We start from the raw sequence: 20,231 nt of genomic DNA on the forward strand, positions 1-20,231 counted from the left end.
GAACCAGCCCAGTTTTGGTAGAATCGTGAGTTTCCCCATGTTCATCAACCTGGATACTCCCAGTAAGCCAAAACACATCTGCATACAAGTGACAGCTGTACCTTCAAAGTCCACACTGCATCTCTCTTAAAGCTTAAAGGCTGTCTCCACTCTGCTATGTCTCCAGAACCTACTATAGGCCAACATGCAAGCAGACTCTCATGAGAGAATGGTCAAGTTGAATAACTACACGGGTACATAAAGGATGCCTCTTCTGGGGGTCTTTGTCCAGACAGGCGCCCTGCCACACTCAACAGCATGTTCTCTACCACAGCTACAAGCAGGGCTATGCCAACACTCCGTACATGTGACACCTAAAAGATAAGCTGGGCCAGTCCAGAATTGGAATTAAACTGTGCAGGTGGCTATGGATGGTGCATAAAATCTGCCATCAGAGAATAAGCTATGAACAGAGAAAGCCTCTTCCTGAGTAAGGGCTGAGTGCAGTCCCTGAGACACAGATCACGAAGCTACCTGATAACCTGGTCTTTTCTGGCCCTTGGAGAGGTTAAGGTTTCTGCTTTCACCTTAAACATTCAGGAGTTCAATAAATAAATAAACCTAACATTTCTTGGCAAAAGCTGAAAGAGAGGATGACACCATCATGAAAAATTATAGAAAAAATACTTTACCAGTGTATCCATATACAACCCAAACTAGGAAAAAAACCCAAAACAACAACAAAACAAAGAATCAGAACTCTAGGCATGAGTTAGGGACCAAACCAGACAGATAGCCTACAGGAAAGGAATCGGGCAATAAAAATGAAAAAGAAGGGGTCTGCTCAAACTATTGCACTAACCAAGGACAATACAAGTAGTAAACATCGAACCCCTACTCTGATCTACCCAATGGACAGGACATTCTCCACAGTTAAGTGGAGAGCAGGGACTAACTCTGACATGAACTCTGGTGCCCCATATTTGACCACCTCTCCTTGGTGCGGAGGCCTGATGACACTCAAAGAAAGAATAAGCAGGCTGCCAAGATGAGACTTGGTAGCCTATGACCATAAAGTGGAGGAGGAGGTCCCCCTCGGTCATAGACCTTAGGGGAGGGGAACAGGGTGCAAGCAGGAGGGAGGGAGGAACAGAAGGATACAAGTGATGGGATAACAACTGAGTTGTAATCTGAATAAATTAATTAAATTTAAAAAATGAAAAAGAAATGGGAGACATTAAGTTCAGCAAAATAAAATCCCCAATATTTGAATTTCTAGATGAACAAAACATCCAGAGATATCCTAGATGGAAAAAAATAATAATAAACCATGTGTCTGGAAAGAAAAATAGATGACAATGTTAGTGTTGCCATGAGCACCATTGAAAGAACACTCGTGCTTTCTATTTGAAGGAGAGGAAGAGGAAAGGGGAGAGGGAAGAGAAAGAGATGAAAAAGTAGAAAAGAAAAGCAGGCGATACTTCTTTACATGGATCGGGCCCTTTCCCACCACCCAGCCTGGGTACCGACTGGGGCTGTAGGGTGCTCTGATGTGGTGGCACACAGCATACACCTTTAAGCCCTGCACCTGGGAGGCAGAGGCAAGCTGATCTCTGTTAGTTCCCGGCAGGCCAGGCTACATATTAAGACCTACCAAAAAAAAAAATAAATAAATAAAATAAAATAAAAAAGAAGGAGGAGGAGGAAGAGAAGGAAAGAAAGGAAGGCGGGAAAAAGAAAACAGAAATTCTGGAAATGAGATCCCACTGGGAAGTTTGGAAACCATTCTCAGAGTGCTTAACGGATTCTCAAACCGGTGTGCATATCAATTATCTGTAAAGCATGGCGAACACGGTACACTTTCTCCTTACCCAGAGAATCCCATTTGGCAGACCTATGGTGGAGCTCAGAGACAGATTTTTAACAAGGATCCCCAAACGAGCCTTATAAAGCTGACGGCCTTTGTAAAGCGTGAGAACAAAGAACACACCTTGCCACAGCACTTTTCAGTCTTGGCTCTGCACCAGACAACAAAGGGCCCTTTTAAAAAAAATGTATCTTTTCCTTTTCATGTAGATGCCTTGTTTCCCATGGTGTCAAAACAGGAGCAGGGACTAACCTTTCGGAATTACCTTCAAGAGGTTTTTCTCAGCCACACCCCACACCAAAGAAATGAGAAGCTCTGAAAAGCAAAAAAAAAAAAAAAAAAAAAAAAAAAAAAAAAAAAACCTGCATTTTTAGCAAGCACTTCTAGGGAGCAAAGGGCTCCACAAACAGTTATTAGTAAGAAAATGTTCTAAACGGGCTTACACCTTTCTATTCGTGACAGCCTGAGGCAGGGGGCGGGTGGGGGGGGGAGAGACTGGAGGAGGCGGGGAGATACATCTTCCTACACTGCTGGCTGACAAAGCAAACATGGACGCGTTCTAACCAGGGGCTCCCCAGCATTTTGTAAGGCCTTTTAAAGCCTGACAAGACAGTGGGGTACCACGTTCCGCGACGAAAGCACAGAAGAAAACATCTCTCCCTGGAAAGCAAACAAACCGAGGTAAGCCTCAGCAGCACCTGCTTGAGAGGACTCACAGGTGATGGGTGTGCCAGCACCAAACTGCCTGGGCCCGGAGTCCACCCCGGCACGCAGCACCGGAGCTCTGGCGTTCCGCCCTCGGACCGCACGGACCTCGCCCTCTAAAGCCCAGACGCCTCGCACCGGCCCCCTCCCCCTCCTCGGTGCCCTTCACAGACTCGCCGGCCCTCTTCCGACCCTCCGCCGCCCTCCTTCGCCCAACCACGCCGCCTCCACACTAACCGTGTCGCGGCCCGGCCGAGGACGGCACCCTCAGCTCGGCAGAACCGGCTCGCTGCGCCGCAGACCTTGTCAGAGGACACCACGCCAGGAGCGCGCAGCTATCAAAACAGCGCGGTTCCCGTACCACGCCCGGCGGCCATTTTCCTGAGACTCAGGAACTGACAGGTCACGTGGCCGTGAGGTGGGCGGGACTTCTGGTGGTCACGCCCCCTGGAGGGCGTTGTAGGGGGAGTGGCAGGTGCTGAAGGGGCCTGGGTGGGCTTCCCTGCTGCCCGGTGGAAAGGTTGCTTTTTGTTAGTTTTGAATTCATATGTTTTGTTTTTAAAGATACTCAGGTTGCCCAGGCAGGCCTTAAACTCACTCCGCAACCAATAATGACTTGACACTCCTGATCCTACTGCCTTTGCTTCCCAAACAAGCTGTGGCACCACACCCAGCTAAATTAGTATTTTTCACCGGTGCCCCAGGCAGTATTTTTCCCTGTCGTTCACTCTTGTGAAAGTTAATTTATAACCCATACCTGGCATTATAAGCAACCACTCGGAGAAGTAAACTACAATTACAACTTTGGAATCATTGCCCACTCTTACAAACGAAGGCAATTCAGTGCCTACTTCTGGGGCCCAGGAGCCAGAAGTCTGCCTTCTGGTGCCCTTGGCTTACACTCTCCGTCATCCCAAGAGTTCACTGCCTCCGCTCACCTCCGCACCTCCTCCCTCCAGCTCTCGGAAGACTCACCATCTCCCCCAGGACCCCTCCGGACTGTGCTCGTCCCACCTCTGCAGAAGGTGTCTCTGGAAGGTCACCAAAGGCATGAACTGATGATCCCTGACCGCCTCGGCTGGACACCATTAGCAACCCATCCTGACCACATTGCCTTCCTTGAGCCTTGTGACACCAGTTTCCTAATCTTCCCACCATGGTGCCCCTTGCCAGGTTCCCCTACCTTAATTACTTCAGAGTTCAGAGTTCTACCCACAATCAGCCTCATCCCCCTCCCCATCCAATGCCGCGGCTGATTTTACAGCTACTATCAGGGGGCCTGGCTCCCTCCTGGTCCACCGGGAAGGTGGAAATTAACTCACAAATCCCCCCATACTGTCACGACCAACCCATCACCTAACTGTACCTGTGTTCATCGCTCAGACCTATTTAAAAGCTTTCGAAGCTCTACGTGGTGGGACTGCCCGCTCTCCCAACTCCTCTCCTTAGCCTCCTTCTCACCCCTCAGGGCACTAAGCATTTCTCAATTAAACTCTTGAGTAGCACCCCTCTTCCGCGGAGCCTGTTCCCCACAGCACTTGTAAGTGCCAGGATGCAGGGTGGGCTAAGTGAGGAGAGGCAAGGGAAGCTGAGAACATATTCCAGCAATCTCAGAAACAGTCCAGCCCTGGGACAGCCAGGGCTGAACCAGAGTTGGGCTAAGACTCGCAATCATTTTTTTTTTCCAGACATGGTTTCTCTGTGTCGTCTTGGCGGTCCTGGACTTGCTTTGTAGACCAGGCTGGCCTTGAATTCACAGTGATCTACCTGCCTCTGCCTCCCTGAGTGTCGGGATTACAGGCATGCCCCACCATGCCAGGCTAATAAAATGATTTTTTAAAATATTTTTTATGATTTAAAGATGATTAGATAGAGCCAGGCGTAGTGGCACACTCCTTTAATCCCAGCACTTGGAAGGCAGAGGCAGATGGATCTCTGTGAGTTCGAGGCCAACCTAATCTACAAAGTGAGTCTAGGACAGCCAAGTCTACACAGAGAAACCTTATCTTAAAAAACAAAAGCAACAACAAAAGACTAGATAACATTGGATAAAAGTGATTTTTAAAAGAGCGGTCAAGAGGCAGGTATTTGCAGGGCAGTCCCGGGCAAAGAAGGATTAATCTACAAGCTCCCTTCCCTCCTGCCTCAGAGCAAGGTTACTCTGACTCAGAAAATCGATCCATTTTGATAACAAGTATTTGCCAGCCCCTGTCACATGCTTCCAGTTCCTTCCACAATATAGACCCTCACATCCAGCCTAGCAACGGAAGGAACTACTGCAGAACTAAGCACGATTTTCCTCATCAGTTTTGCCTCACAGACATGCCTCTCCCGTGATCTGTGGTCTTTCTCTGGTTCATGTACCCTGCCTAGATTTTTCCGAGAAACACACCCTAAGGGGTTTGCTCTGCACTCACTCAGCACCCCAAGACACTGAATCAGACTTCAGGAATCTGGCTTACCTCCTGGTCATGTGTTTCTATGTAGAAGGAAAAATAGGCATTATCTTTCCACTCCTCACCACTCTCCCCATCAAAGCTATAATTTGATCCCCCTTGGATCTTTTTTCCCACAGCGTCAGCGTACTTCATCACTCCAGGCTTTCTTTGCGGCTTCAGTCTCATTGTCTCGCATAATTTCCACAGAAATCGCAGCATGTTTTGCATGTCAGGTTGCTCTGAAATTGTTCTTTCTTGGCTGGCATGATAGCTCATACTAGAAATTCCACTACTTAGGTGAGACTGAGGCAGGAGGACTGCTGTCAATTCAGGGCCAGCCTGGGCTATTGTGTTCCTCTTCTATGACAATAAAGTAAATATGTGCAGCTGGAGGGATGGCTCAGTGCACTGGCTGCTCCTGCAGAGGACCTGAGTTTGCTTCCTAGCAGCCACAGGGGTGGGCTAATGGCTGCCTACAAATTCCAGTTCCAGAGTATTTGACACCTTCCCTCTTGTGATACCTACATCCACTCCCCCAACTCCAGTAGAGTTTTAAAAAAAAAAAAGTAAAATATTTTTAAAAGTAAATAAGATCCGTTACAAAGAATTTGGCATAAAAATTTGAAGTGTCAGCTTCCCTTCGATTACCACTGAATTCTCTGGCTTCTTCATCAGAGATGCAAAGCACAAACAACTCGTACTCTAAACGGCGGTGGTGGTGATTGTGACCATTAACTGCCAACAGGGCCTAGAATCACCAAGATACAAATCTCTGAGGCTGTCTATGAGGAAGCGTCTATCTAGACTGTGCTGACTGAGTTGGGAAGCCCCACCCTAGACATGGGTGGCACAATTCCGGGGGCTGGAGTCCCACGCTGAGTGGCCTGAACACCCACAGACACTCCTCAACCCATCCCCACCCCCACCCCCACCCCCACCCCCACCCCGGCTTCCTGGCTGCTGGCGTATAAGCCAGCTTCTGTGCTTCAAGCCCCCAGCTTCCCTGCCGCGCTAACCTATGCCCTCTGCCAGTGAGCAGATTTAGGTCCTTCCTGCCTTATATGTTGCCTTTGTAGGTTTTTGCTCACAGCAGTAAGAAAAGTAGCTGAGAGAGGGGTGGTCTGAGGATGGTTCCTTAATGAGTGATGGATGGCTGTTCTGGATCAAAGTCCTCGCCTAGCCGACTGATTCTATCTGACCTTTCTCTCGGAATTGCTCTGGTTGGCCTCATACTAGCTTTGGCAATATGTTCTAATCTTCTGGCTCCTTCTTATTCTCTGGTTCATTCTGTCTTCACCTGTGTCTAGCTGCTTCTGTCATTCAACCTCTCTCTGTAAAATTCTCCCTGTAAAACTGGCTCCTCTCCCCCTCCCGCTGCCCTCCCCCTCTCTTTCTCTCTCCATTGCTCCTTAAGTAGCTTCCCTTTCCTCTCTGTTCTCATGAGAGTTGGGTGTGTCCTATTCTGTGAACTCTTTTTCTGATTCGCTACTTTTTCTGCCACTCAGTTAGACATCACTTTCAAACATGGGTACTTCCTTTTACAAACTATCTTTACCTGCACTGTTTGGGATTAAAGGTGTGTATCACCACCCCTGGACCTAAGTTTTTCTTTACCTCAAACTTGCTCTATACCAGGCTGGCCTTGAACTCATCCACTTGCGTCTATCTCCTTTCTATTCCAGCCAGATCACACAGACCTAGAAGGTCTTTGGTTGTGATCTCTCACTGGAGTAGCCATGTTCTGGATCAAAATTCCTCTACAGCAGCCCATGGGTTAGTGTTGCCCACATCAGAGTGGACCTTCCTCACAGACACGGCCAGAGGTGTGCTCTTAAGTAGTGTTAAGTCCAGGCAGGCTGACAAAAACAGACTAACGATCAATCACAGGTAGGAGTGCAGGCCTTCTGTGCAATACTCTTCTTATAAAGTGAGGCTAGCATGCAAAGCAGTGGTGGGACACCAGCCTAGCATGCACAAGGCCCTGCATAATGCCCTGCAGTCCATCCCTAACCCTGGACAAAACTGCATATCTCCTGTAGGGGACGGGCTACATGGCCAATGTTCAGCCATCTTGTCAGAACCTAGGCTCCTATTTCTCCAGAAGTCTGCCATTCACCAGAAACTAGCTGACCTTGTCGTAGGCCGGCAGTTAGACACCTGTTGTGGTTTATTGTGGGGGCTGGTCACTCTAGACCCCCGAGCTACTCCCTTTCCGGTGAGACTACTGATAAGATCAAATTAAAGGCCAGCTGCCTGCAAGCAGCAGTTCTGAGAGCTTTTTCCTGACTAACCAGATCCTTCAAGACTTTCCTGGAATTTCTTTCCTGCAATTATAGCTGTAAAGGTAGATACCTACCTGCTGGAGCATTGCAGAGTTAGGTATCCATAGCAACCCTTGCTTACACAAATACCCATGCCTCTGTGCCTATATAAACTCTGTGAAAATTTTCAATAAACGGGGTTTGATCAGAATCCAGACTTGCCCCCTTCTTCGTGTCTTGTGTTCTGTCCCTATACAGGAAAATTCTCCTTCCGAGTGTTAGTCGAACCCCGGCGGGCCGGAGCAATCTCCTGCATTAAAGCAGGAACATCTGTTCAAACTGAGCAGCTGGCACAAGGCTGTGTTCTTTACCTACAAGCGTGAGCTTATTTGGAACAAGAGCTGAACAATTTCCCCACTATTCCTGTTTCTAACTGGGGGAAAGGTTAGTGTTAAATAGGTCAGCATATTGCTGGAAGAATAAACCTCAGCCCCTGCTGTTCCTGTTCTACCACGGCTAACACACTGTAGAATCCTTGACCTAGCTTTTCTTTCTTTCTCCAGCTGGGCACTTATCCCAGCATCCAAGCCCAGGGCCTCTTGGAAGTACCCATACTGCCCCAGGGCTACATCCTTCCCTCACTGCACAGGCAATTGTGCTGGGGTAGGGGTGGGGGTGGGGAAGGGGGTGGGAAGCCTTTAAGGTCACACTCACAATGCTGTACATCACAGCTCATCCAAGGGCATCAATCATTCTCCTTTACCTAGCACTTGAGCAGCAATTCTGTATACAGGCAACTTTTACTCCTAACCCAACTGAAGCGTGGCCCTTAAAGATGCCGCCATATGTACTTTGGAAGGTAACTAAAAGGGTCAGGGTGGGTGGGGGGAGGTGTTACTCTCAGCTGTTCCACAGATGAAGCAGAATGACTAAGTAGATTTCTTTGTATGGTCAACCCAGCACCTCAAATTAACAATAAAAGTTAGTATAACAGGGCTGGAGAGATGGCTCAGCAATTAAAACCAAGAAGATCTGGATTTCATTCCCAGCACCCACACGGTGCCTCGCTCCTATCTTTAACTACAGATGCATAGAAGCAAATGCCACTTTCTAGCCTCTCTGGCACCAGACATGCAAGTGGTGCAGACATACTGCAGGCAAAATACCATATATATAATTTTTTTTTCTTTTGAGACAGGGTTTCTCTGTGTAGCCTTAGCTGTCCTGGACCCGCTTTGTAGATCAAACTGGCCTTGAACTCAGAGATCTGGCTGCCTCTGCCTCTGAGTGTTGGGATTACAGGTGTGCAGCATTACACCCAGCTATATAAGATTTGTTTGTTTTATTTTTCAAGACAGGGTTTCTCTGTGCACCCCCAAAATGTTTGTAACCTTTCCTAAAACCTTGTTCCTGTTTGACCAATTAAAAAGCCAACACACCTGGGCAGGGCAAATGTGATAGGCATGGCTAAGGCTCAAGGGCTTTTGGGAGAGAGACCGGAAGAGATAAGAGAGACTGGCGGAGAGAGCAGGAAGGAGGAAGGAGCACATGGCTGGTGTGGATGGAGACTCGGCCCAGATGATGGTAACTAGTAAATATTTGGGATTGTGGATGGGAGGTAGAAATTATTAGAAGTAGAGGGCATGGGACTGAGGCAGGGTATGGGATACCTGCCCCAATATGGGAGGTAGTTTAGGGGATTAATATCCACCCTGCCCCAGGTTAACTAAGGCTATTTTAAAATATAACAGGTGTCTGTGTTTTATTGATTGGTAGCAGGTTAGAAAATACCGCCATACTATAGGGCTAATAATAAATACTAGGCCCTACTTATAAATTAAACACAACAGTTCTTCACAGTGGAATCAAGACCTCAAGAATACACTGAAAGCCCTATAGGTCACTGTGATAGGGAAACTGCATAGCTAGTGAGATGGCAGCACAGCTCAGAAGCAAAAATCAAACCAGAACATGAGCAGTGTGTTAGTGTTTGTTTTTAAATTGTATGTTGCAGCTTCTCTCTTAACCTGGCTAGTACCAAATAATTGAGACTGGACAATTACATTTGTTTAATAAGCTTTAAAGTACAAAAACTGAGCAGTAATAATCCTTTTTTTTCCTTTTTTTTTTTTCTTTTTTCTTTTTTTTAGGTTTTTTGAGATAGGGTTTTATAGTAACTTTGACTATCCTGGACTTGCTTTGTAGACCAGGCTAACCTTGAACTCACAGGGATCCACCTGCCTCTGCCTCCCAAGTGATGGGATTAAAGGCGTGTACCACCACCGCCCAGCTATTAATCCATTCTTAACCTTCTAAGCTAGTCTGGCTTCCTCCCAGCTAGAGATTCTTGCATTTATGTCTTTCTCTGCTCCAGGTGCTCTTTCCTCATGTATCCTGGACCTCTGCCCATAGCTAAAACTCCTACTTCCTCGCCCTCTCCTTCCTCCTCCCCCTCCCCCCTCCTCTCTCTTCTCCCCTGGCTGGCAGGAAGTCCAGCCCTAGCCTCTCCCCTGCTCAGCAATTGGCTGTTAAGCTGCTTTACTGACAGATCAGGGAACAATTGGGGAACAAAGTTTAGACAGGAGATCCTAAGAACAACGAGAGGGCGGTGGGGCACAGAAATCAGCATTTAAATCTTGACACAGCGCACAATAACATTCTGCCTACAGTGCTGGGAAAGAGCCAGTGACAGGGCTATGAAGTCAGCGCTTCCTTCCGAGCTAGGAAAGCTGACGCCATCTTTACCGTTAAGTCTCTTGTAGTCTACAGGTCCACGTACCAACATAGAGTGGTTTTAGCTAACTCCCCAAGTACACGTGGCAGTGTTCTTAACATTTAGGGGCCAGTGAGATGGCTCAGTGAGGGAAAGGTGCTTGCTGTGCAAGCCCTGAGACCTGAGATGGATGGCCATAACATACATAAAGGAAGAAAAAGAAAACAGATGCTATTCGGTCCTCAGGCCATATAAGCACCATGGCGCCTGAGCTCCTCCCTCATAATAAAAACAAGAGTGAAATAATGTCTAAATAATTGAAGAATCAATGGTAAAAAGAGAACATCGGCTCACGGGGTCGGGCACAGGGCCCATAGATCAGATTTAACCTCTGAAATAAGCAAACACATACATGAGTTCTTTTAAACTACTGTTTAATCAGTTTTAAACACACACAAATAAGAAGGGAAAAAAAATCATGTAAGTTAAAAACACCTTTAAAAGCCAGCAATAAGCTACCGTGCAGCTCTGAGGACACGGAATAGGAAACGAGGTTATGAATCTTCCCGTCACAGCTCAGCTGACACAGTGACGGCTTCAATTCACTGTACAATGAGAAGTGATTTGTGGATCCGTCAAAAAATAACATTTCTTTAAAAAAATATGTTGGAATTAAAAAAAAAAAAAAAGCACAGAACAACACATGGTGTTCTCCGCCTGGGAGGGCCAAGGGAACTAGTGCAAGTGCTGGCTGCGGGGGCTGAGGCCCCTCCCCAGCCAGGCCGCCCGTGTTCGGCTCAGAGGGAAGGCAGGTATGAAGCCAGAAACCTTCATCTTAACATGGCGGAACTTTCACATCGCAGGGACCTGCGTCCCTTTCATTCCTATTGCCGCATGTGACACCCCTTCTGGTACAGAGGCGCCTTCAGGAACATAAAAGCGACAGAGGACAGACAAGATTGTATTTGCATTCAACACAGGCATCCTTTAAGTGTAGGGCTTAAGCCGGCAGCAAATGGAGTTCATCGAAGTGGGGGTATACAGAACCAGTGACACTGGGAATGGGAACAGAGACATACTTTAAAGGTCTGACGAATACTCTACACGTGTCCTTCCCCCACGGAAGGACAGAGAAAATTATTATCAAATCAATCTCTCAAAGAAGTTAACCCAACATACAGCTTGTGCTGGAAGCAGTGACTTAAGAGGTTGCTGTAGGCGACGGGCCACTCTTCGATTCCAGACGCAATCCCTAGCGATGGCTCAGTCGTTCATTTACTTCCCTCGCTCTGTAGCTTTTGGCTTTATATTCTATCCCATTGCTGGTTACAGTAGCGGGATGTAAGGAAACACTGCTGGAGGTGGCTATGTGTCACTGGGTCAGTTTCAGACAGTGGTTGTGCAGGATCTTTGACGTGTTCTTTATAGAACAGATAGGCTGTCCCTTGCTTTATAAAAATGGCATAAGAGTTACCACCAGTCTTAAAGGCAAGACAATTTAGCTGGCGTATAAATGCGTTATTAGGTTCTGTTTGACGAAATTTCCCCAATCAATAACCTATGGAGCTTCTTATGAGTTCATCACTGGAGTTTGCATTGTGTTAAAAACCTATTAAAATAAATTATTATCTGAAAACATACAAAACATTATTAAGCAGCCTACTAATTGAAATGTAATTGGCTGCATCCTCTGTACAACAAGAGCCTCAAAAAGCAGCTTAGTCATTGATTATAAGAGCATTCCTACAAAATATCAATGTGGAAAATTTCCTCTTAAATTTTCTTCCATAAGGAGGATCACTATAAATAGATTTGACTACACGGTGTTACAGAAAAATCACTGTAGAGAGCTGCTACATTCTAACCCGCCAGACTGGAGAATCCAGAGTGGATTTGTTTAAACCACAAATCTCCTCCTCCTTCAGCATTCAGAAGCCTCTCTGATACAAACTCACTTTTCCAAGGGCAGTGGGAAGCAGACAGTTAGCATCAGGGGCAAGTGTAGAAACGGTCAGCCATTCCTCAGATGCCGCTGCTGGAGTGTAACTGGTATCTACGGTTCTCAGGGAAGGTTAAGGCTACAGTCACAGTGTAAGCTAGAATTCCGCACCTAGGTTAGGCTGGATGTGTTAAATTTCAGCCAGAGTAGACTATTAATGTCTGAATAAAACCTTTGAAAATACAGGTTTATAACTATGCATTTGAGTCAATCCTCAGTGGACACAGCAGAAGCAATTATTCTAAACAAGTCTACTCTCTCAAGGGCTGTTTGTGCCAGCTATAGTGCAGAACTCTGAGAGTCAATGAGCAGATACTTAGGAACAGTTGGTAAGGAAACAGAGCGTACAGTGGTCCAGATTTGTTCATGAATACACACGCTGAACATTGATGAGGTATGGGTTTTCAGTAGGAAACACATTTGTCCTATTTAATCTATTCTTCAAAAGTAAAACCTTCATGATTATTTTGATGGCAATTTGTTTTACGAAAATTAAGATAAAGAATGATTAAATTCTCTAAATGAAATAACTGCTGTAGAGTTACATGGTGGTCAATCCTGTCCAGTAAAATCAACCCTTTATGGGGAGTATTTAACGGCATAAATCCTCTCCAGTTTTACCCAGCAGAAACAGAAACAAGAGAAAGCAAAGGGGAAATGGCATGTTGCTACCCATTCTCAGTTGATGATTAAAAGGAGTTCCTTCTGTTGCCAGGCAACCATTTCATCAACTGTCAGCACCTCAAGTCCAGTAATAGAAAGCAGCTGACAATGACCAGTTTCCTTGTGAGCCTGCCCTTGCCTTTGCCCTTCCCCCTTACAGGACTGGGTGAGGTGACTGCCCTGGCAAGAGCCATAAGGACCAGCCAGGCTAGTGAGTTCTTACACCATCATTTTCTAGAAACCTCCACTGTAACTGTTTTCCTCAAAGGTGGCATATGTGGAGATGCTCTGTTTGGGTGTCATCCACAGCGAGGACCATCATGCTAAGACACAGCGACTGGGCACCTCTGAGACATAGAGAACCTTCTCTCCATCTCTAGGTACCCTAGAAGATGAGAAAGCTTCCCCAGTCACTCCGAGCTCCAACTAAAATGTGTTAAAAAAACAAAACAAAACAAAACAAAACAGTGAGCTGAGACACATCAAATTAACAATTATTGTTTCATGAAAATGAGATTGAGGGAAGAATATTTTGTTCTATTTTCCCTGAGTAGTAGTATATAATCGAACAGAAGTATATGGTGTAGATTGACCACCTCCAGAGTGACTTCAGGACACTCAAGAAATGGAAAAACAATATAATTGCACCCTGAAACATGTTCTGCCAGTTAAAAGCAGTAAGCATGTAGTATTGTGACCTCCTGCACAGTTGACAGTAGTGCAAACATTAGTTTTGAATCCTTCTAAGCAGAAGCAAAATAATCTTTACAGCGTCCAAACTAGATGGTCATTTCATAGAACATATTTTTTTGAGAAAATTGAGAATTTGATTCATTTTATTTTAGATGCATTCCTGATTATGTCTTCAAATTAGAAGACAGCCATCCAAAAATGATCTCATAAATAAAACTAGTAGCTGTAGAAGAATGAAAAAAGGAAGTCAAGTTGAATATGCTGTGTATATGCTAGGAGCAGGAACAGTGATTGGCTGCCTTGCTCTTTGGATGACAGTTCTATGACTATAAATTCATGGAGAGGAAACAGGCAAGAGTGACTCAAGTGTAAAGGCCTAGAAATAAAATGTGTTTAGGTAACAGAAATAAATGGGGGCATTTGTAAGTGGCTGGCTAGGCCGAGCAAGACTTCAGCAGTTTCTTCTGGCTTTCACTTATGAAATGCCCAGGGCTGTCTTTCTTGATCGCTTTCTTTAATAGTGACTGGATTCTCTTACCAAGTTCATGAAATCTCAGAAACATTTAGGGACAGGTACTCTCCGTAAACACTCTTTTCTTTCTTCTTGAACTCTACAGCTAGATTGATTTCAACACATGGGAAAACTAAGAAAAGGTATTTTACTGGCCATTTCCCCCAGAGAAGGGGAAAGGGGAGGACCCGCCTTCAGAAAAGCAAACATGCCATGCTTGCCTCTGAAGTCTTAGAGCACCACACTGGCATCTGAACCTTTCTTCTTCCACTGAAGTCTTAAAGTTTACACCACCATCACTGCTTCCTCCTTAACTTTACTTACAAATGTATTAGTGACAAAACAAAAACAAACAAACAAACAAAACAGAAACCCAATTCATTATAGACTGACAATCTGCATTTCATTTGAAAATTTAAGGCAAAGCCAAAACAAATTTCACACAAAAAAAGATTGGTCAAATAACAGTGAGGCCCAAAGGCCTTTGTCTCTCACAAGGCAGAACCTACAGTCCAAGGCTCATCCCCATGGCCTCAGCCCACCCCTCACTTATAGCTGCTGCAGCCCAAACCACACTGCTGTGGGATTAAAGACATAGCCAGGCCAGTCACTCAAGGCAACAGTGGCCCCTAAGAGGAAAACACATACTTGTCTTGAGAAACTCTAACATCCATTCTAACAAGAGTTCAACGGAAGAATTTTAATGCATGAAGTTAAAGAGTATAGAAACTAATTTATTAATTTTTTAAAAAAAAAATGTCATTTAGACTCATCAACTAAGTTTTCTTTTTCCTAAATCTTTCCCAAATATCAACAAAAATGACAGGGACAAGAAACTGATGAACCGTACAATAACCTTAATTAGTAAAGGTTTCTTTCAAAATCTTCAAATCATCTACCACTGTTACTCTTATAACCCCCTCTAATTCTATGTAATTTATGCTCAAGAAATTTCTTCAGAACCTCCACAGTACTATCAACTTTTGTGTTCCACACAGTCACATTAATCTTGGACGTGGAAGGGAAAGCCCTCTGACTCTGGCTCCAGGCCACACATACTTTACACTGGCCTGCTTACCTCATCTTCCCTCTTATTATTTTTTCCTTAAGAAAATAAGCCTAAAATATCACATTGCCAACCTTTAATTATGTTTAAGAAAGTCCTCCTGGAAGGGCCCCCCGGACTGAAACCAGGTAATTAAGCTCCCAGCAAAATAAGCTACCTATAATTTAGTCCTAACTGTTTACACCATGTGCACAGCCCTCTGAGATACCTTAAAAGGCCCTTCAAATACTGAGATGTTTATTGCATTTTAAAAGTACCCACAGTCTTAAATACCCAGCTATCAGCTCCTCCTCGGTCCCCTCTACAGCACACCATATCAAATATTGAAACTGTCTCCTCACGATATTACACTTGAAAATGCCATCCAGGAACAACATTTTAGGAAACAGAAGGTTTAAGGCAAGACATTCATTTGGAAAAAGTTAACCTTTCAATCATCCAGATTGACATGATTATTTTTTCCACCTCTTCAGTGCCTTGGGATACGCTGTGTACATTCAGCAACTGGGCACACATATGACCATGCGGGCATATGCCGAGGCCATGTTGAAATATGGAAAGATTTTGTGTAAGGCGTGACCCACAGGAGCACGGCATGGGAGGGGTTATTTCATTCCATTTCCAATCTGGTGTACAGGAAATCCCCTATCTGAGACTGTCCCATTTCCACCCAGTTAGTCTCTTTTCCTTAAAGAAGAGGCTCTGGAAAGGCATCAAGACTGGTTTCTGTTCACAGACAGGAAACAGCCAAAACGTGCTCCCCCAGTCACTGTGTTAGTGACGAGTGTCTAGAGTCAGTGTCTTGGTTCTGATTGCAGACATTATTTGTCGTGGAAAAACTGTTCTGTCCCAGAGAATTTTCTCTTTCGTCAAACTTTTTGGCCCGGGAGAGCTGAACATTTTCCTGTGTGCTTGCTCTTTTCTGAGATTTCTTCGCTGGCAGCAACAGCAACACTAAGATACTGCAGATGTGAAGGCAGTAGGACCAGGAGCTGGAAGAAAAGGGAAGACGCTTTACCAACCACACCCTTGCCAAAACCCAGGGCCCTGAAGCCGGGGTTATTCACGGCATTATTCTTCCATTTTCTCTATAATGTAGGCTGGGGTGTGGGTAACTGCAGCACCCCGCCCCCCAAAACTCCCCCATCTCACCATATAGGCCTACATACATCCCACTGTTTTGTAAGGGTGAGGCTCCACAACAAAATTACACGTGGGGTCGCCGGAGAGCACCAGCCATGAAGAACAGAGCGGAGCCTCTGCTCGGCCTCCTCTGAAGGCCACAGTCACTCAGCTACCAAGACTGAAACAAGAACAGCAGGCAATCGGCACTGTTCGGTGGTCACTTCCACAAGTACAGGGCACACCTAACATCTCCAGAAAATCAGTTCCTAAACGGACTCAGACTGATGGGACCTAAACTGCTTCCAAAGTTGAAAGTTCAAGGGACTGAAGATAAACAAAAAACAAAAATGAGACAGACAACACAGCCAACAGCACACCCCTTTTTAAAGTGAATAACTTTGTTATGATGGACACTTTAACCAATTATTTGTTCTTCTTGTATGAATATCGAGCTTGACGCTAATGTCTGAGTCTAGTTCCTTGACCACACATCTTCGTGCTAAGTCTCCAAACCCCACAGGAGTGAAGAATTGGAGAGAATCAAGCTTCTCTTTTCAAAGACATCACTAAGATGGGAGAAGCGAACCCTGGCCGGGCAGGGAGAGGAGATAAAGAGGGATGAACAACACAGACTTCAAGGCTGCAGCGTCTGAAGTGAAGGAGACAAGTGCAAACACTTCCTTTTCTATGGTTAGAAATCAGGTTAATGAGTAATTGGTAAAGCTCGGCCTGCTTTCCTTTTTTAGCCATGTTCCGGAGAGTTGGGGTACAGCTTCCTGCTGGGGCACTGAGGGAGCCACACTTCCACTTTTGGGCTGAATGGGATGAGCGGCTCCATGAAGGAACTTTGAACTGCTTGGCTTAGATTTAAGAAGTAATTGATGACCCAGCGTAGTGGTGCATGCCTGTGAGCCCAGCACTAGGGAGGCAGAAGCAGGAGGATCTCTGTCACTTCGAAGCCAGCCTGGTCTACAAAGTGAGTTCAGGACAGCCAAGGATGTTACACAGAGAAACCCTGTCTCAAAAAACAAAAACAAAAAGAAACCACAAACAAACAAAAAGAAGTAATTGATGGGGCTGGAGAGATCGCTCAGAGGTTAAGAGTACTGCCTGCTTCTCTAAAGGTCATGAGTTCAATTCCCAGCAACCATATGATGGCTCACAATCATCTATAATGAGATCTGGCGCCCTCTTCTGGTGTGCAGGCATTACATACAGACAGAACATGTTACACACAGACAGAACACTGTCTACATAATAAATAAATAAACCTTAAAAAAAAAAGAGCTGATAATATACTTAGTGGCATAAATGGGACTGAAATATTATTATGTTTCTATTTCTATTGTTTTATCCAATTAGCAAAGAACTTCCTTTGCCAACGCAGCTACTCCTTCCAACAGCTAAGGAGTAACACTTACCTGTAAAACTTGAATGATGGTTTTATAGAAAGAAGCACAAATGGCACAACTGTGTAACTTATTGTTAGTTGTGTTGCCACCCACGTTATGATGTCATAACATAACTTCAGTTGAGGGGGTTCAATGAAATAATGTCTAAAGTTACTTCTGACCTGAAATGAAATAAAGACACAAATATTGCTATTATCTTTAGATTGACATTATATATCAAACATTCTGGAAACAGCAACTACTTCTAGCCTGCAGAGTAACACTCTCACACTGCTCCTGAGTTCGAACTGCCACCAGGATGAGCAGGTTCCAACAGTAATGTGTGTATTGTTGGGGAAGGAGCAAGCAAACGGCAGACCGTGCAGAGGCCCCAGGGAGCTATCTCTGGCTTTTTTCTTGTGGTTTGAAGTTGTTGAAAAAGTTTCCTAAAAGAGTTAGCACTGTACACTGAGGAGAGCTCTTTAAGCAGAACGGGGTAAATTAGAGACTGTGCCTGCCTTCAGGGATCTCTAGATCTCCTCTCAGTGAGGAAGGAGGTGGCCACATTCTTGCTCAGGCTCTGAGTGTGTGGAAGACCAGAAGGACCTATGAACTCAGATCTGATCAGATAGTGTACACGGAAACAGAGACCACACACACCACTTGCTGATGGAAGCTGGGAAGGTCTGCCCAAAAAGCTTTGTCTGTTTGTTGTGTGGTTGGAGACTTGTGCACTCTAGGCAAGTGTACTCAGCTATGTTCCCAGCTTTTTATAAAAAACAGTTCAGAATAGTTCAATGTTGCAGTTTTGAAATGTACAAACTTAATCAAACCAGATTTTCCGTTTCTTCTTTTATTTTATTTCCTCTTTTATGTCTGGCATCTCTTGACATTTCCACAGGTGAAGCATGGTCCTGATTACAAAGATACCATGTGGGTTCCTCAGAGCTACGGTAGTTCTCAGTGGCTGCAAACAAATCCTGGCACCTAGGGCCTCTTGCCCAGCGCTCTCTCATCCATCCCATCTAATACCAACAGGACTATTTCCGCCAGCACGGCTGTGCACCCGTTTAAAAATCCTAGCTGGCTGGGGATGAAGCTCAGTGCTAGGGTGCTTACTGGGCATTGCAAGGCCGCAATACAGTCTTCAGCACTCCAAGAAAACAGGACAAAAGTCCTACTTTCCACGGCTCCCTGACGCACTGGACAGAACAGGACTGTGCTTTAGACTGGTGCTCAGGGCTCCTTGCCCCTGCTTTCCTCCTTTCTGCCATCTTCCTATCCAGAACTGCCCACTATTCACACATACAGGGATCCTCTGCTTTACCTGTATTCACCAGGTACTTCCCAAATACACGATGGCTTGTGAGCTTTTCTCATGTTATGCCCATGCCTAAGACACGGTCTTTACCCATCACACTCTGTCTTTCAGAGCACACAGCCAAACTCTGTCCTGATGAGCTCATCTCTAGCAAACCCAGCCAAGGGAGCTGTCATCTTTGAACTGTCATGACACCTGCTATCTATGATGCCCACGGATCCTATCACCTATGCCCTATGATGCACGTGCAGGTGCACATAGAGCACACGCACACCCATGCTCATGCCCCTGGCACACTATAAACTACCAGAAGGTACAGCCCTGTGTTACCATTTCTCCCTATTTCCCTCATATACTGCCAAGGCACATCAAAATTCCTATCTGCTGGCTTGTTAAAGGAAGCTATTGCACCCGAGAGGCTCTATAACAAGCTGGTTAAAACACACTTGTTGACACATTACTCCCCTCTGGTTGACTTTCAAATACTTACACCAACTTATCCTCCTTTTCCCTCCCACATTATAAAGCTATCTAAGTTGTTCCCCCAAACTGTCCCAGGTTCCTTCCAGCAAATACTCTGCAGAAAGGTCCCACATCCACAGCATCTCCCACAGGGAATAGTCCACCCCCTTCTCTAGGAGGGGGTCATACTGCACTCTCTGAGCCGAGAGATGACTCCAGGGTTACATCCCCGCAGGAAGCATGGTTTAGAAGACCAGACCTATGCATTCTAATCATCTTTGTTCTCTCTCATTCAGAAAACGTTGCAAAGACACATAACATGTTTTAAGCACTTCCCACATGCCAGGCGCATGGCTTCTCCTGGTACAGTTAGTGTGCAGCCTGGCACGAGGCCAAGCACAACCACACACCTAACTTCTACCAGGCAGAGGCTGCCTATTACAGCCAAAGACACAGAGAGATTCGTTAGCTGAACTGTAGAACAAAACCGTTGGTACTTACAGCCCGAGCTGCTAACGTCATTAGCACTCCCGTTAGGAACGTCAGATAGTATCCTGGGTAGACCCCGTGCCAAATGGCAGAGAGAAAGAATGTCTGGATTGTTGGACTGAAGGTCGCTCGTTCGTAACACACCCTAAAGAACCATAGAAAACATGGAGAGCCAAGAGGAGTGAGTGGGTTGAGCTCACAGAGCCCTTCTCTGAGCCGACAGGGCTAGGGAAGACAGGAAAGCCAACAGCACTAGCTCAGTCAGTAAGTGTCAGACTTACAAGCCTAAGTCTTGTCCCTATATCACTTCCAGCTTAGGGGCGTCTGTAAAACTTAGACTAGTCGTCCTAAGGCAAGGGAGAGGATTTACTTTGGGCTGACTAAGACAGCTGGGAAGGCTGGCTGGGGTGCAATGACAACAACCTAGGCTGTGAATGTCAGCGCTGGGGGCGGGTGTCACTGTGCTCCTCGACCTCAGGGGCTGCTCTGCCTGCGATATCCATCACGTGTGTGTGCCGTCATTACACCACCCTCACACATCCTGAGAC

General features: G+C 45.7%; 2 protein-coding genes across 13 annotated transcripts in view; both read right to left on the reverse strand.

The window, feature by feature from the left end:
* The window catches only part of KIDINS220 (kinase D interacting substrate 220), a 92,738-nt gene extending 89,796 nt beyond the window's left edge, over window positions 1-2,942 (reverse strand). For 5 of the 10 annotated variants that reach the window (XM_084792170.1, XM_084792178.1, XM_084792171.1 and 2 more), the window contains exon 1: window positions 2,789-2,942. The gene's annotated coding sequence lies outside the window, so the exon portion shown is untranslated. The remainder of the gene's footprint in view (window positions 1-2,788) is intronic. The other 5 variants (XM_084792177.1, XM_084792175.1, XM_084792176.1 and 2 more) reach the window with 1 other exon arrangement.
* Window positions 2,943-10,380: 7,438 nt separating this feature from the next.
* The window catches only part of MBOAT2 (membrane bound glycerophospholipid O-acyltransferase 2), a 125,145-nt gene continuing 115,294 nt past the window's right edge, over window positions 10,381-20,231 (reverse strand). For all 3 annotated transcript variants that reach the window (XM_084792209.1, XM_084792208.1, XM_084792210.1), the window contains 3 exons: window positions 19,696-19,828; window positions 17,442-17,593; window positions 10,381-15,887 (listed from right to left, as the gene is read on the reverse strand). In XM_084792209.1, coding sequence (XP_084648335.1) covers window positions 15,662-15,887; window positions 17,442-17,593; window positions 19,696-19,828 — 511 coding nt within the window. In that variant the 3' untranslated portion in view covers window positions 10,381-15,661. The remainder of the gene's footprint in view (window positions 15,888-17,441; window positions 17,594-19,695; window positions 19,829-20,231) is intronic.

The sequence above is a fragment of the Acomys minous genome (genome assembly GCF_964271855.1).
Source record: "Acomys minous genome assembly, chromosome: 8".
Lineage (NCBI taxonomy): Eukaryota > Metazoa > Chordata > Mammalia > Rodentia > Muridae > Acomys > Acomys minous.